This window comes from Mustela nivalis (assembly GCF_964662115.1).
Source record: "Mustela nivalis genome assembly, chromosome: 3".
NCBI lineage: Eukaryota > Metazoa > Chordata > Mammalia > Carnivora > Mustelidae > Mustela > Mustela nivalis.
In genome coordinates, this window is record NC_139022.1 from 111,542,716 (window position 1) to 111,555,341 (window position 12,626).

Consider the following 12,626-nt stretch of genomic DNA (forward strand, 5'->3'; position numbering starts at 1 on the left):
AGGATGAAATCAGGCCATTACCTTACATCATGTAGAAAAACCAACTCAAAATGCACTAAAGACTTAAACATAAGACCAGAAACTATAAAACTCCTAGAAGAAAATACAAGGGTAAATCTAGATGATATTGATCTATGACACCAAAAGCACGGTCAACAAAACCTCAAATAGTCAAGTGGGACTACATAAAACTAAGAAGCTGCACAGGAAAACAACAGAACAAAAAGACAACATACAAAAAGGGAGAAATGTTTGCAAACTACGTATCTGATGAGACTGATGTCTAAATCTGTAAGAAACTCCTGCGACTCAGTAGGAAAAAAACCATAATGGATGAAGGACTTGAATAGACATTTCCCCAAAGGGGACATACAAATGGCCAACAGGTGAAGGCTGGGTGGCTCAGTCAGTTAAGTGTCTGCCCTTGGCTAGCTCATGATCCCAGGGTTCTAGAATCAAGTCCTGCACCATACTCCTTGCTCCATGGGGAGTCTGCTTTTCCCTCTGGTTCCTTGTAATTATATTCTTTTTCTCTGAAAAATAAATAAATAAAATCTTTTTAAAAAATGACTAAAACCAAGCAAACAGTTGGTCAACAGGTATATGAAAAGATGCTCAGCATCACTAATTTTCAGGGGTATGCTAATTAAAGCCACAATGAGATCTCACCTTACACCTGTTGGGATGATAGTGATGATGATAATAATAATAGTAAAGCAAGTGTTGATAAGAATATGGAGAAATGAGTACTCCTGTATGATGTTGTTAGGATTGTAAATGGTGTAGCTGCTACGAAAAACAGTGTGGAGTTTCCTCAAAAAATTAAAAATAGAACTACCATATGATCTACCAACACACTTCTGGTTCTTTACTCAAAGTATATACACATGATGAAATAGTATTCAGCCTTAATAAAGGGAAAGACTTCCAAATGCAACAACATGGATAAATTTTGAGAATGTCACACTTAGTGAAATAAATCAGTCACAGAAAGATAAGTAGTATATCATTCGCCTTGCATGAGATATCTAAAATAGTCATATTCATAGCAGAGAGTAGAATGTTGGTTTCCAGAGCCTAGGATGAGATAGATATGGGAAGTTGCTATTCAACAGGTATTAGTGTCAGTTTCGTAAGATCAATAGGTTCTAGAGATCTCCTAAACAACAACACTGTGCTATATAGTTAAAAATACTCTATTATAAACTTAAAAATTTGAGAGGGAAGATTCATGTTGAATGTTACTACTAGAATACAACAAAAAATTAAAAAGTAAGAAAAAGAACCATGCAGAAATAGAAACACAAGGAGAAAAAAATTTTTTTAAAATAGTCTAATTGACATAAACTGTATATTGTGTCCATTAAATAAAAGTAGGGTGCTATAAAAAGCAATATTCCAATAACAAATGCAGTAACAGGGAAAAACTTGGAAGAAGGATTAGAAGTTAGGGTTGAGGAGAGAAGAGTCAGGAGGAAAAGAAAGAAAAAAAGATTGCAGTTTAGAGAGAGGGAAAAAAAATCAGAGGAAGAGTATATAAAATCTAATATCAAATAAATGGAGTTATATACAAAGATAATGGAAGAAACAGAGGGAAGAAAATTATAAATGTTATAATTCAAGAGCATTTCCTAGAGCAAAAGAGTATGATTTCTGTGTTAAAAGGGCCACGGTGTACCTAGCACAATAGATAAAAAACACCAAGATAGAGCATTATGCAACTTTAGAACTAGAGAATGGGATAAAAAGAATGGGTTTATAGAATTTGAAAGAGTTTGTGATTAAATCAATGAAAAATACAGAGAAAATTAAAAAGACTTATTGACTCTCGGGTGTAGGGGGGAGAAATTGTATGGTATACTGCAAGAGTAAATATCATTTTTATAGCAATTTATCATCATAATGTCTACACCAAATATTGATCTAACTACATATGCAATATAATGAATTGTGGGAATTGTGAGAAAGGTGAGGACAGGGACATAAGAGAGAATAACCTCATCCTTCCATAGCGGGAATTCAATGCAAAGCTTAAAATCGACATCAAGTGATACTAGTATGTTATTTAGTGATATGATATTTAATGGGACCTAGGTATAATTTACACATAAAATATTAAGAGGAACCTCCTGTGTATGCTGTCTGTTCCTTAGGTCTATAATCTTTATGGGGCAAAAATCTATGAAAGAAATAGCACTGAAATAGGCCAAAGATTATTTATTATCCTAATGCAATCAAGGCTTGTCTTTTTTATCTGTCTTCTCAAAATATTTAATTACCACATATTTAATATTTAAATTAAATTTATTTAATATTTAAATTAATTAATATTAATTAAATAATTTAATTAATAAAATAATTTAATATTAATTAAATTAATATTTAAATTAAATAAAATTTAATATTTAATTACCACAGCTTGGTATGGGGAACCTAAGCTGGTATGGGAACCTAAGTTGGGGCTCAGGGAGATAACCTACTATTTGTACGCTGTTCAAAGTTGTGTGCCATTTCCTCCTGCTGTTTTAGATTGGGAATGTCCCAAGTTGGAAGAACGTACACGATGCAAAAATTCCACTCTTCTGGATACCAGTACAGCAGTAGCAATAGAGAAGGTACCACAGTTTTCAAACCTCTCTGCAATTTTAGGTAAGTTTTCACATTCTTTTTTCTCATGTCACAGGGGAAACCCCATCGTCAATGTTGGAAAAAAAGTGATTTCTAAAAACTATTTATAAGCTAAATTCATCAATTAAGATTACCTTTGGCTACACATAATATCTGACTAGTAGTAGCTTAAGCACACATGGATCTTCTTTTTTATAACTTTTATTTTGAACTAACTTTAGAATGCATAAAAGGTGCAAAAATAGTACAGAGAGTTCCTATATATCTTTCACCTAGCTTTCCCTAATGCTGCCTTATATAACATTAGTACAATGATCAGAATCAGAAAATTAACAATGGCATAAAACTACAGACTTTATTCACATTTCACCAGTTTTTCCACCAGTTTCTTTTCTTGTGTTTCAGGATCCAACATTGCATCTGGTTGTTATTTCTTCTTTAATCTACTATAGTCTGTGACAGTTTCTCAGTCTTTCTTTGTCTTTCATAGTCTTGATACTTTTTGAAGATTTCTGATCAGGCATTTTGTAGAACATCCCTCAAATGGAATCTGTCTAATATCTCCTCATGATTGGAATGAATTTATTCACTTTTTAAAAGAATGCTGCAGAAATGATGTTACGCCCTTTTTAGTACATCATATGAAGTTCTTGAGGTCAGTATATTTTATTACTGGTGATATTAAACTTCGTCATTGGATGAACATAGTGTCTGTGGTTTCCTGCATGGTTAAGTTACTAGTTTACCTTTGTGTTAACAAATATATAGAAAAGATAGTTTAAGACCCTTAAATTCTGTTTCGCCTCAAGTTTTCATTCACTGGCATTAGTAGTCATCAGAGGAGTTTGTGACATTTATTACTCTGGTGTTCATGTAATGATGATTTTCCATTTCACACTTTGCTGCTACATTTACTAATTGGAATCCTACTGTAAAAGAACTATCTCTTTTCTGCCACTATTTATTCAGTTGTTTATGTCAGTATGAAGTCATGAATATTTATTTTATGTGTCCAAGTCCAATACTTTCATTATTTATTTACGTATATATAGAATTCTAGTATACACATAAAGAAGTTTCAGAATTGTTAACCCAGATCCCTTTGAGAAACACACTAACTAAATAGATTATAGCATTTTTGTACAGTTCTGTTTGTTATTACTATTACAAATTAAAATAATGTTTTCCGAAGCTATATATACAGATTAGTTCTTTTCTTCCCTTCCCCTTGCAGTACAGTTGGTATTCACTTGAAATATACTTAGATTGATTTGTTAGTGTTGGATTCAGTTTTTCATTCCCCATCCTATTTGTTATTTGTTTGTTTCTTTATTCAGAGAGAAGGGGCTATGTGAAGGTATGTGAAACATTGTTGTGGTTCTGAGAGTCAAAGTTGTAAGAAATATGTATATTCTCAGAAAATATCACTTCGTCCTTCCTGCTACTCTGATCCAATTCCCCTCTTCTTTCTACACCTTTCCCATCCAACCATTATAAGTAACTAATCTCTTTAGTTTATGGTTTATCCTTCTTATATTTCTTTTGTATGTATTTTCTTACATCTTCTTCTTTCTTGCATGGAGCTTAGCATACATATAGATGTACTTTTTATTTTGTTTTTTTTCCATCCACATAATAATAGGTATGAGAAATCACTGCAGATCTTAGAGATCTTCCTCATTTTTTTGATAGCTACATAGTACTCCACTGTATGGATGCACTTTTGTTTGTCTAACCGCTCTTTTATGAATAGGGTGTGCAAGGGGTTTTCCCCCAATATTTTGCCACTACAAATAATGTGTTAATGAATAAATTTATTATATATATCATTCATATTATTGATGGAATATCTTCAAGGTAGATTCTCAGAATTAGGATGACTGAGTCAAAAGGTAAGTGGATTTATAGTTTTGTCACATATTATTGATGGAATATCTTCAAGGTAGATTCTCAGAATTAGGATGACTGAGTCAAAAGGTAAGTGGATTTATAGTTTTGTCAAATATTGCCAAATTTTCCTCCAGAAAACCTGTTTGCATTTCCACCAGCAAAGTATTACAGTGCTTGTTTCCTCATATCCTCACCAGCAAAATATATTGTCATATTTTAAAATTTTTAAATTTTTTTACTCTAATAGGTGAGAAATGATATCTCAGTTTTATTTTAATCTGTGTTGTATTGTCTGTGAGTTTAACATTTTCATATGTTTGAGAGCCATTTTTGTTTTGTGTGTGTGTGTGTGTGTGTGTGTGTGTGTGTGTGTGTGTGTGTGAGTTTTCCTTTCATGCTTTTTCCCCATTTTTCATTCAGCTTTTCATCTTTACCCTCCCTCTCTAGGTTCATTAGATATTAAGTATATTAGCCTTTTCCTAAAGGCTCCAATCAAAAGACATAGGGTGACAGAACGGATTAAATGAACAAATGCTGCCTGTAAATGAACATATGCTGCCTGTAAGACTCATCTCAGACCTAAAGACACATACAGACTGAAAATGAAGGGATAGAAAAACATTTACCATGCACATGTAAATAAAAAAAGTCCAGGGCAGCAACACTTTTATCAGACAAAATAATCTTTAAAACAAAGACTGTAACAAGAGACAAATAAAGGCATTAAATAATGATAAAGGGATAAATCCAGTGAGAGAATATAACAGTTATAAATATCTACATATTGAATATTGAAGCACCTAAGTACATAAAGCATATATTAATGGACATAAAGAGAGAAACTGATAGTAGTACAATAATACTATGGGACTTTAACAACCCATTTAAATCAATGGATAGATCATCCAGACAGAAAATCAATAAGGAAATGGTGTCTTTAAATGACACACTACACCAGATGAACATAACAGATTCATACAAAACATTTCATCCAAACAAGAGAATATATATATTCTTTTCAAGTGTTCATGGAATTTTCTTGGGAATAGATTGCATATTAGGCCAGAAAGCAAGTCTTAGTAAATTTAAGAAGGTTGAAATCATACTAGGCATCTTTCCTGACCACAACAATATAAAACTAGATATGATTCACAAGAAAAAAACTGGGAAATAAACCTCCAAAACATGTGGAAACTAGACAGTATAATATAAAACAACCAGTGAGTCAACAAAGAAATCAAATGGGAAATCAAAAATTATATAGAGACACAAGGAAATGAAAACATAACGGTTCCAAGCCTTTAAGACAAGCAGTTCTAAGAGTGAAATATAAAGTGGTAGAAGTCTACCTGGAGAAACAAGAAAAAGCTCAAATAAATTATCTAATCTTAATCCCAAAGTAACTAGAAAAAGAACAAACAAAGCCCAAGATGAATAGAAAGAAGGAAAATATAAAGTTCAGAGCAGAAATAAATGTTATAGAGACTAAAACAAAAACAAAAAACAATAGAACAGATCAATGAATGCAGGAGCTTGTTCCTTGAAAAGAAACAAAATTGATAAGTCCTCAGCCAGATGCATCAAGAAAAAAAGAGAAAACGCCCAAATAAATACAACCAGAAATGAAGGAGAAGTAATAACTGACTCTAGAAATATAAAAGATGATAAGAGAATAATATGAAAAATTATCTCCCCAAATTGGACACCTTAGAAGAAATGGGTGAATTACTAGTAACACACAATCTTCCAAACTGAATCAGGAAGAAGTAGAAAATCTTAACAGACCAATTACCAGTAACAAAATTGAATCAACACTTTAAAAACTACCAAAACAGGGCACTTGGGTGGCTCAGTGGGTTGGGCCGCTGCCTTCGGCTCAGGTCATGATCTCAGAGTCCTGGGATCGAGTCCCGCATCGGGCTCTCTGCTCAGCGGAGAGCCTGCTTCCCTGTCTCTCTCTCTGCCTGCCTCTCCATCTACTTGTGATTTCTCTCTGTCAAATAAATAAATAAAAATCTTAAAAAAAAACAAAACTACCAAAACATAAAAGTCTGGGACCAGATGGATTCACAGGTGACTTCTACCCAGCATTTAAAAAAGAGTTAATACTTCTTCTTCCCAAATTTTTCCAAAAAAATAGAAGAAGAAGGAAAGCTTCTAAATTCATTCCACAAGGCCAGTATTACCAGGATAACAAACCAGACAAATATGCACACACAGAAAGGAAGGGAGTAAGGAAAGGAGGTAGCAAGGAAGGAAGGAAGGATAAAGAAAGGAAAGAGGGAGAGAGTGGGAGGGAATGAAGGAGGGAAGGAGACAGAAAGAAAGATAGTTACAGGTCAAAATTCTGAATGAACATAATTGCAAAAAATCCTCAGTAAAATACTAGCAAACCACATCCAACAATACATTAAAAGGATCATTCACTGCTACCAAGTGGGATTTATTATGGGGATGCAAGGATGGTTCAGTATTTGCAAATCAATCAACATGATATACCACATCATATGATTATTTCAGTACATGCGGAAAAAGAATTTAACAAAATTTTACATCTATTCATATTAAAAAAAAAAAACTTCCCACAAAGTGGGTTTAGAGGGAACACACTTCAACATAATAAGGCCATCTATGAAAAAAAGCCACAGTTGATATTATACTCAATGGTGAAAAACTGAGAGCTTTTCCTAGATCAGGAACAAGATAAGGATGTCCTTTCATTTTACTTTTCTGCTACTACAGTATAGTGTTAGACATCCTAGCTAAAGCAATCAAACAAGAAAAAGAAATAAGAGGCATCCATATCGGTAAGGAAGAAGTTAAACTGTCATTTGCAGATAGATATCTATCGATCTATAGATATCTATAGATCAATAGATATCTAGACATATCTAGAGATATCTAGAGATAGAAGACCCTAAAGACTTTACCAAAAAACTATTAGAACTAATAAATAAACTCAATAAAGTTTAAAGATACAAAATTAATACCCAGAAATTGGTAATAGTTCTATACACTGATAGTGAAGTAGCTGAAAGAGAAATTAAGAAAACAACTCCATTTATAATTGCCCAAAAAAGAATAAAATACCTAGGAATAAACTTAACCAAGGAGGTGAAAGACATGTACTCTGAAGGTTATGGAACATTGATGAAAAAAATCGAAGAGAACACAAACAAATGGGAAGATATTCCATGCTCATGGATTAGAAGAATTAATATTTTTTAAATGTCCATACTTCCAAAAACAATCTAAAGAGTCAATGCAATCCCTATCAAAATACAATAGCATTTTTCATGGAACTAGAACAAATAATCCTAAAATTTGTGTGGAACTACAAAAGACCCCAAATAGCCAAGACAATATTGAGAAAGAACAAAACTGGAGGTGTTGTACTTCCAGTTTTCAAGATACACTACAAAACTGTAGTCAAAACAGTATGGTTCTGGCACAATAACAGACACATAGATTAATGGAACAAAAGAGAGAGCCCAGAAATAAAACCATGCTTATATGGGCAGTTAATCTGTGACAGAGGAGACAAGAATATACAATGAAGAAAATGCTTCTTCAATATATGCTGCTGGGAAAACTGGACAGCTATGTGCAAAAGAATGAAACTGGACAACTTTCTTACATCATACACAAAATAAAATCAAAATGGATTAAAAACCTACATATGAGACCTGAAACCATAAAAATCCTAGGAGAGAATACAGGCAGTACTTTCTTTTACATAAGCCATAGCACTGTTTTTCTAGATATGTCTCCTGAGGTATGGGAAACAAAAGGAAAAATAAACTATTGGGACTACATTAAAAAGCTTTTGTACAATGAAGGGAACCATCAATCAAACAAAAAGGCAAGCTAATGAATGGGAGAGGCTATTTGCAAATGATATATCTAATAAGGGGTTAATATCCAAAATATATAAAGAACTTCTATAATTCAACACCAAAAAACCAAACAATCCAATTTTTAAAAACGGGGAGGGTGGGGCACCTGGGTGGCTCAGTGGATTAAGCCTCTGCCTTTGGCTCAGGTCACAGTCTCAGGGTCCTGGGATGGAGCCCCACATCAGGCTCTCTGCTCAGTGGGGAGCCTGCTTCCCCCTCTCTGACTGCCTCTCTGCCTACTTGTGGTCTCTCTCTCTGTCAAATAAATAAATAAAATCTTAAAAAAAAAAAATGGCAGGGTACCTGAATAGACGTGTTTCCAAAGACATACAGATGGCCAACAGACAAATGAAATCATCAGGAAAATACAAGTCAAAACCACATACCTGGCAGAATGGCTAAAATAAAAAGACAAGAAAAAACAATTGTTGGTGAGGATGTGGAGAAAAAGCAACACTTCTAAATACGAATCAAAACCACAGTGAGATAACACCTCATACCAGAAAGAATGGCTAAAATTAGCAACTCAGAAAACAACAGATGTTGGTGAGGATGCAGAGAAAGGGGAACCCTCAAGATACAAACAGTGATTCAAAGGGGCACATACATCCCAATGTTTATAGCAGCAATGTCCACAAAGCCAAACTGTTCAAAGAGCCCAGATGTCCATTGACAGATGAATGAATAAGGAAATCTCTCTCTCTCTCTCTCAGACACACACACACACACACACACACACGAATATTACTCAGCTATCAAAAAGAATGAAATCTTGCTATTTACAATGACATGGATGAAACTAGAGGGTATTATGTTAATCAAAATAGTCAGAGAAAGATAAATACCATATGTTTTCACTCATATGTGGAATTTAAGAAATGAAACCAAGGAATGTAGGGGAAAGGAAGGAAAAAGAAAATAAGAGGAAAATAGAGGGAGAGGCAAATCATAAGAGAATTTTAACTAAAGGAAACAAACAGAGTTGCTGGAGGGTAGATGGGTGAGAAGATAGGGTAATTGGGTGATGGGCAATAAGGAGGGGACTTGAAGTAATGAGTACTGGGTATTGTATGTAAATGATGAATCACTAAATTCTACCTTTGAAACTAAGAATACAGTATGTATTAATTATATTGAATTGAAAAACAAAATTTTTAAAAAATATCTTGAGAGAGAGAACATGTGAGGACAGCCACTGAGAAGGGGGAGAGGGAGAAGCAGGCTATCCACTGAGGAGGGAACCCAACTTAGGACTCAGTCCCAGGACCCCACGATCATGACTGAAGCCGAAGTCAGATGCCTAATGGGCAGAGCCACCCAGGTGCCCATTAAATGCAATTTTTTTTTTTTTAAAGAACTCTTATCCACTTTTGGTGGGAATGTGAATTGGTACATCCACTGTGGAAAACAGTGTGGATTTTCCTCAAAAAACAGAAGTAGCATATGATCCAATAATTCCGCTAGTGGGTATTTACCCAAAGAAAACAAAACCACTAATCTGAAAAGATTATATGCTCCCCTATGTTTTGCAGCATTATTTGCAATAGCCAAGATATGGAAGCAACCCAAGTATACATCGATGAACAAATGGATAAGAAAGATATGGTGTGTGCGCGCGCGCGCGCACACACACACACACACACACACACAAGAATATTATGCAGCCATAAAAAAGTTTGAGCTCTTGCCTTTGCAACAACATGAATGGACCTAGCAGATATTATGTTAAGCAAAAATAAGTGAGTCTGAGAAAGACAAATACCATATGATTTCACATGTGTGGAATCTAAAAAACAAATCAAATTAAGAAACAAAAAACAGGGGCACCTGGCTGGCTCATTTGGAAGAACATGCGACTCTTGATCTCAGAGTTGTGAGTTCCAGCACCATGTTGGGTATAGAGATTACTTAAATAAATAAAAGTTTAAAGAATAAAAAAAAAAACAAAAACAAAAACAAAAACAAAAAACCAGAATCAGATCTGTAAACACAGACAACAAAACTAATGGTTCCCAGAGGGAAAAGGGATGGGGTATAGGCAAAATGGGAGTAGGAAAGGAAGAGGAGTAGGAAACACAGGCTTTTAGTTATGGAATGAATAAGTCAAGAATATTATAATAGCATCCTGTGGTGACAAATGGTAGCTACATTTGTGGTGAGCATAGTATAATGTACAGAGAAGTTAAGTCCCTATGTTGTACACATAAAACTAATGTAATGTGTGTTACCTATACTCAAAAAAAATTTTCTTTTAAAGAATATTGGCCTTTTGTCTTTGGTATATATTATGAATATTTCTCCCAATTTGTCAGTTGTCTTTTTGTGTATGTTATTTTTTTGTCATGCAAAAAAATGTTTATTTATATTGGATTTACTTCTCTTCCCAGGCCAGAGCTAAGGTAGCAGCTCACTAATATCATTAAGATCCTATAGTAATTATATCTTTCTACCACCAAGTGTGTTGGATTGTTTCCCCATAATTGTAGAATGGTTGCTAAGCCTGTGGGTATCACAGCAGTTCCAGGGAAAAAGAATGAGAAAAGGCTGTACTAGCCATGTATATCTCTTTTTATCAGAAGAGTCAAAGCTTTCCAAGAAATTGCCCAGAAGACTTCTTTTAGATCTTTTGGCCATGACTGAGTCATATGCCAATGACTACTTGGGAGGCTTCTTTGATAAAGTTTATGAAACAAAACAAAACAAAACAAAAAGCAAGTTTTTCATTCTCTTATTCTCTATATTGGTATAAAGCAAGAAGAAATGGAAAAGAATGGAGAGGAGGAATGGGAATGGATGATGTCAGTTCACTTCTCAGGGCCTGCCAAAAAGCAGGTATAGGGGCGCCTAGGTGGCTCGGTGAGTTAGAGCCTCTGCCTTTGGCTCAGGTCATGATCCCAGGGTCCTGGGATTAAGCCCCGAATTGGGCTCTCTGCTCAGCAGGGAGCCTGCTTCCCCCTCTGCCTCTCTGCCTACTTGTGATCTCTGTCTGTCAAATATATAAATAAAATCTTTAAAAAAAAAAAACAGGGATAAATAATATCAAAGAATTAAGCATTGATTATAGGGTCCCTTAAAGGAGAGTTGATAGCTGTCTGGATGGCAGTATTTCAAACGGTTCAAAAACCTTGTCTTCTATGTTATGTTTAGTTTGGCAACTCCTTTGCTGATATAAAGTGCACAAAGAAGCAGCCTATCTCTTTAGTGAGTGTTTCAGTTAGGTTTTTTGTCCACTGCAGGTGACCAAAAAAAAAAAAAAAAAAAAAAAGTAAGTAAGTAAGAAAAAGGAAAGAAAAAGAAAAGAAAATTTCACCTCAAATAATTTATCATGTTAAAAAAGGAAGTTATTACCTGAAAAATCCAGCAGTAAATTATATGCAAATACAACTTGATCCAGAATTTCAAATGACAGCAATAGGAACCAATTCCTTTCCATCTCTAAGTTCATCATCCCTCTGTGCCAGTTAAGTTCTCAGCTAAGCTCCCCCTTCATATAGCAACTCTTTTTAGGTCCAGGCTTATATACTCACAGCCTCGAATCCAGTGAACAAAGTGCTTCTCTTTACCAATGATTTGAATAAAAGTCCTGATGTTACACATTGGCTAAAATTATTTCATATGTCTATCCTTGAACAGTCAATTTGGGCAGGAAGATGCAGGGCTCCTGTTACATTGAGTCACAGGCCTTGTCTAGCTCATCAAAGGAAAAGCAAGAGACTATTATCAGCAAAAGCAGAGAGTAGTGCACTGTAGTCTTTTATATTTTAGGAACCTCCATTTCAGGGAAATGCTTCTCAGTGATTATTAGGTACCATTCACTTCACTTTTACTTAACTGTAACATTCTAATTAAATATAAGCAGACTTCTGCAGCTGATTAGGGTCATAAGTTCTTCAGAAGACTACTCTCATGATTCTTTATGTTCCTAAGTAATAGCATAGTGGATCTGGACTGTAAAATGTTGACTGGTAGGCATTCTTGGCTAATCAGTCTAATATGTATATCTATATGCTTGGTACTAGATTAAGAACCATGAGATCGGAGTTTAAGTTCCAGGTATGCAGCTGTTAGTTTTATAACTTGACAAGTCATTTTTTTTTTATATATGTAGCATAAGAATAGTAAATTGTTACATTTGCCTCACAGGACTATTATAAGAATCAAGAAAGATAAAAGATTGAAAAGGACTTCAAAAATTATAAGTATCCAAATATA

The 12,626-nt window shown here is 34.4% G+C and overlaps 1 protein-coding gene across 1 annotated transcript in view; it reads left to right on the plus strand.

Moving 5' to 3' along the window:
* MEIKIN (meiotic kinetochore factor) overlaps nt 1–12,626 on the plus strand; it is a gene marked incomplete at its 5' end in the record, with an annotated part of 87,586 nt that overhangs the window by 16,626 nt on the left and 58,334 nt on the right. Inside the window, one exon of the mRNA XM_082723374.1 lies at nt 2,530–2,649. Within this exon, the coding sequence (XP_082579500.1) occupies nt 2,530–2,649 (120 nt within the window). The remainder of the gene's footprint in view (nt 1–2,529; nt 2,650–12,626) is intronic.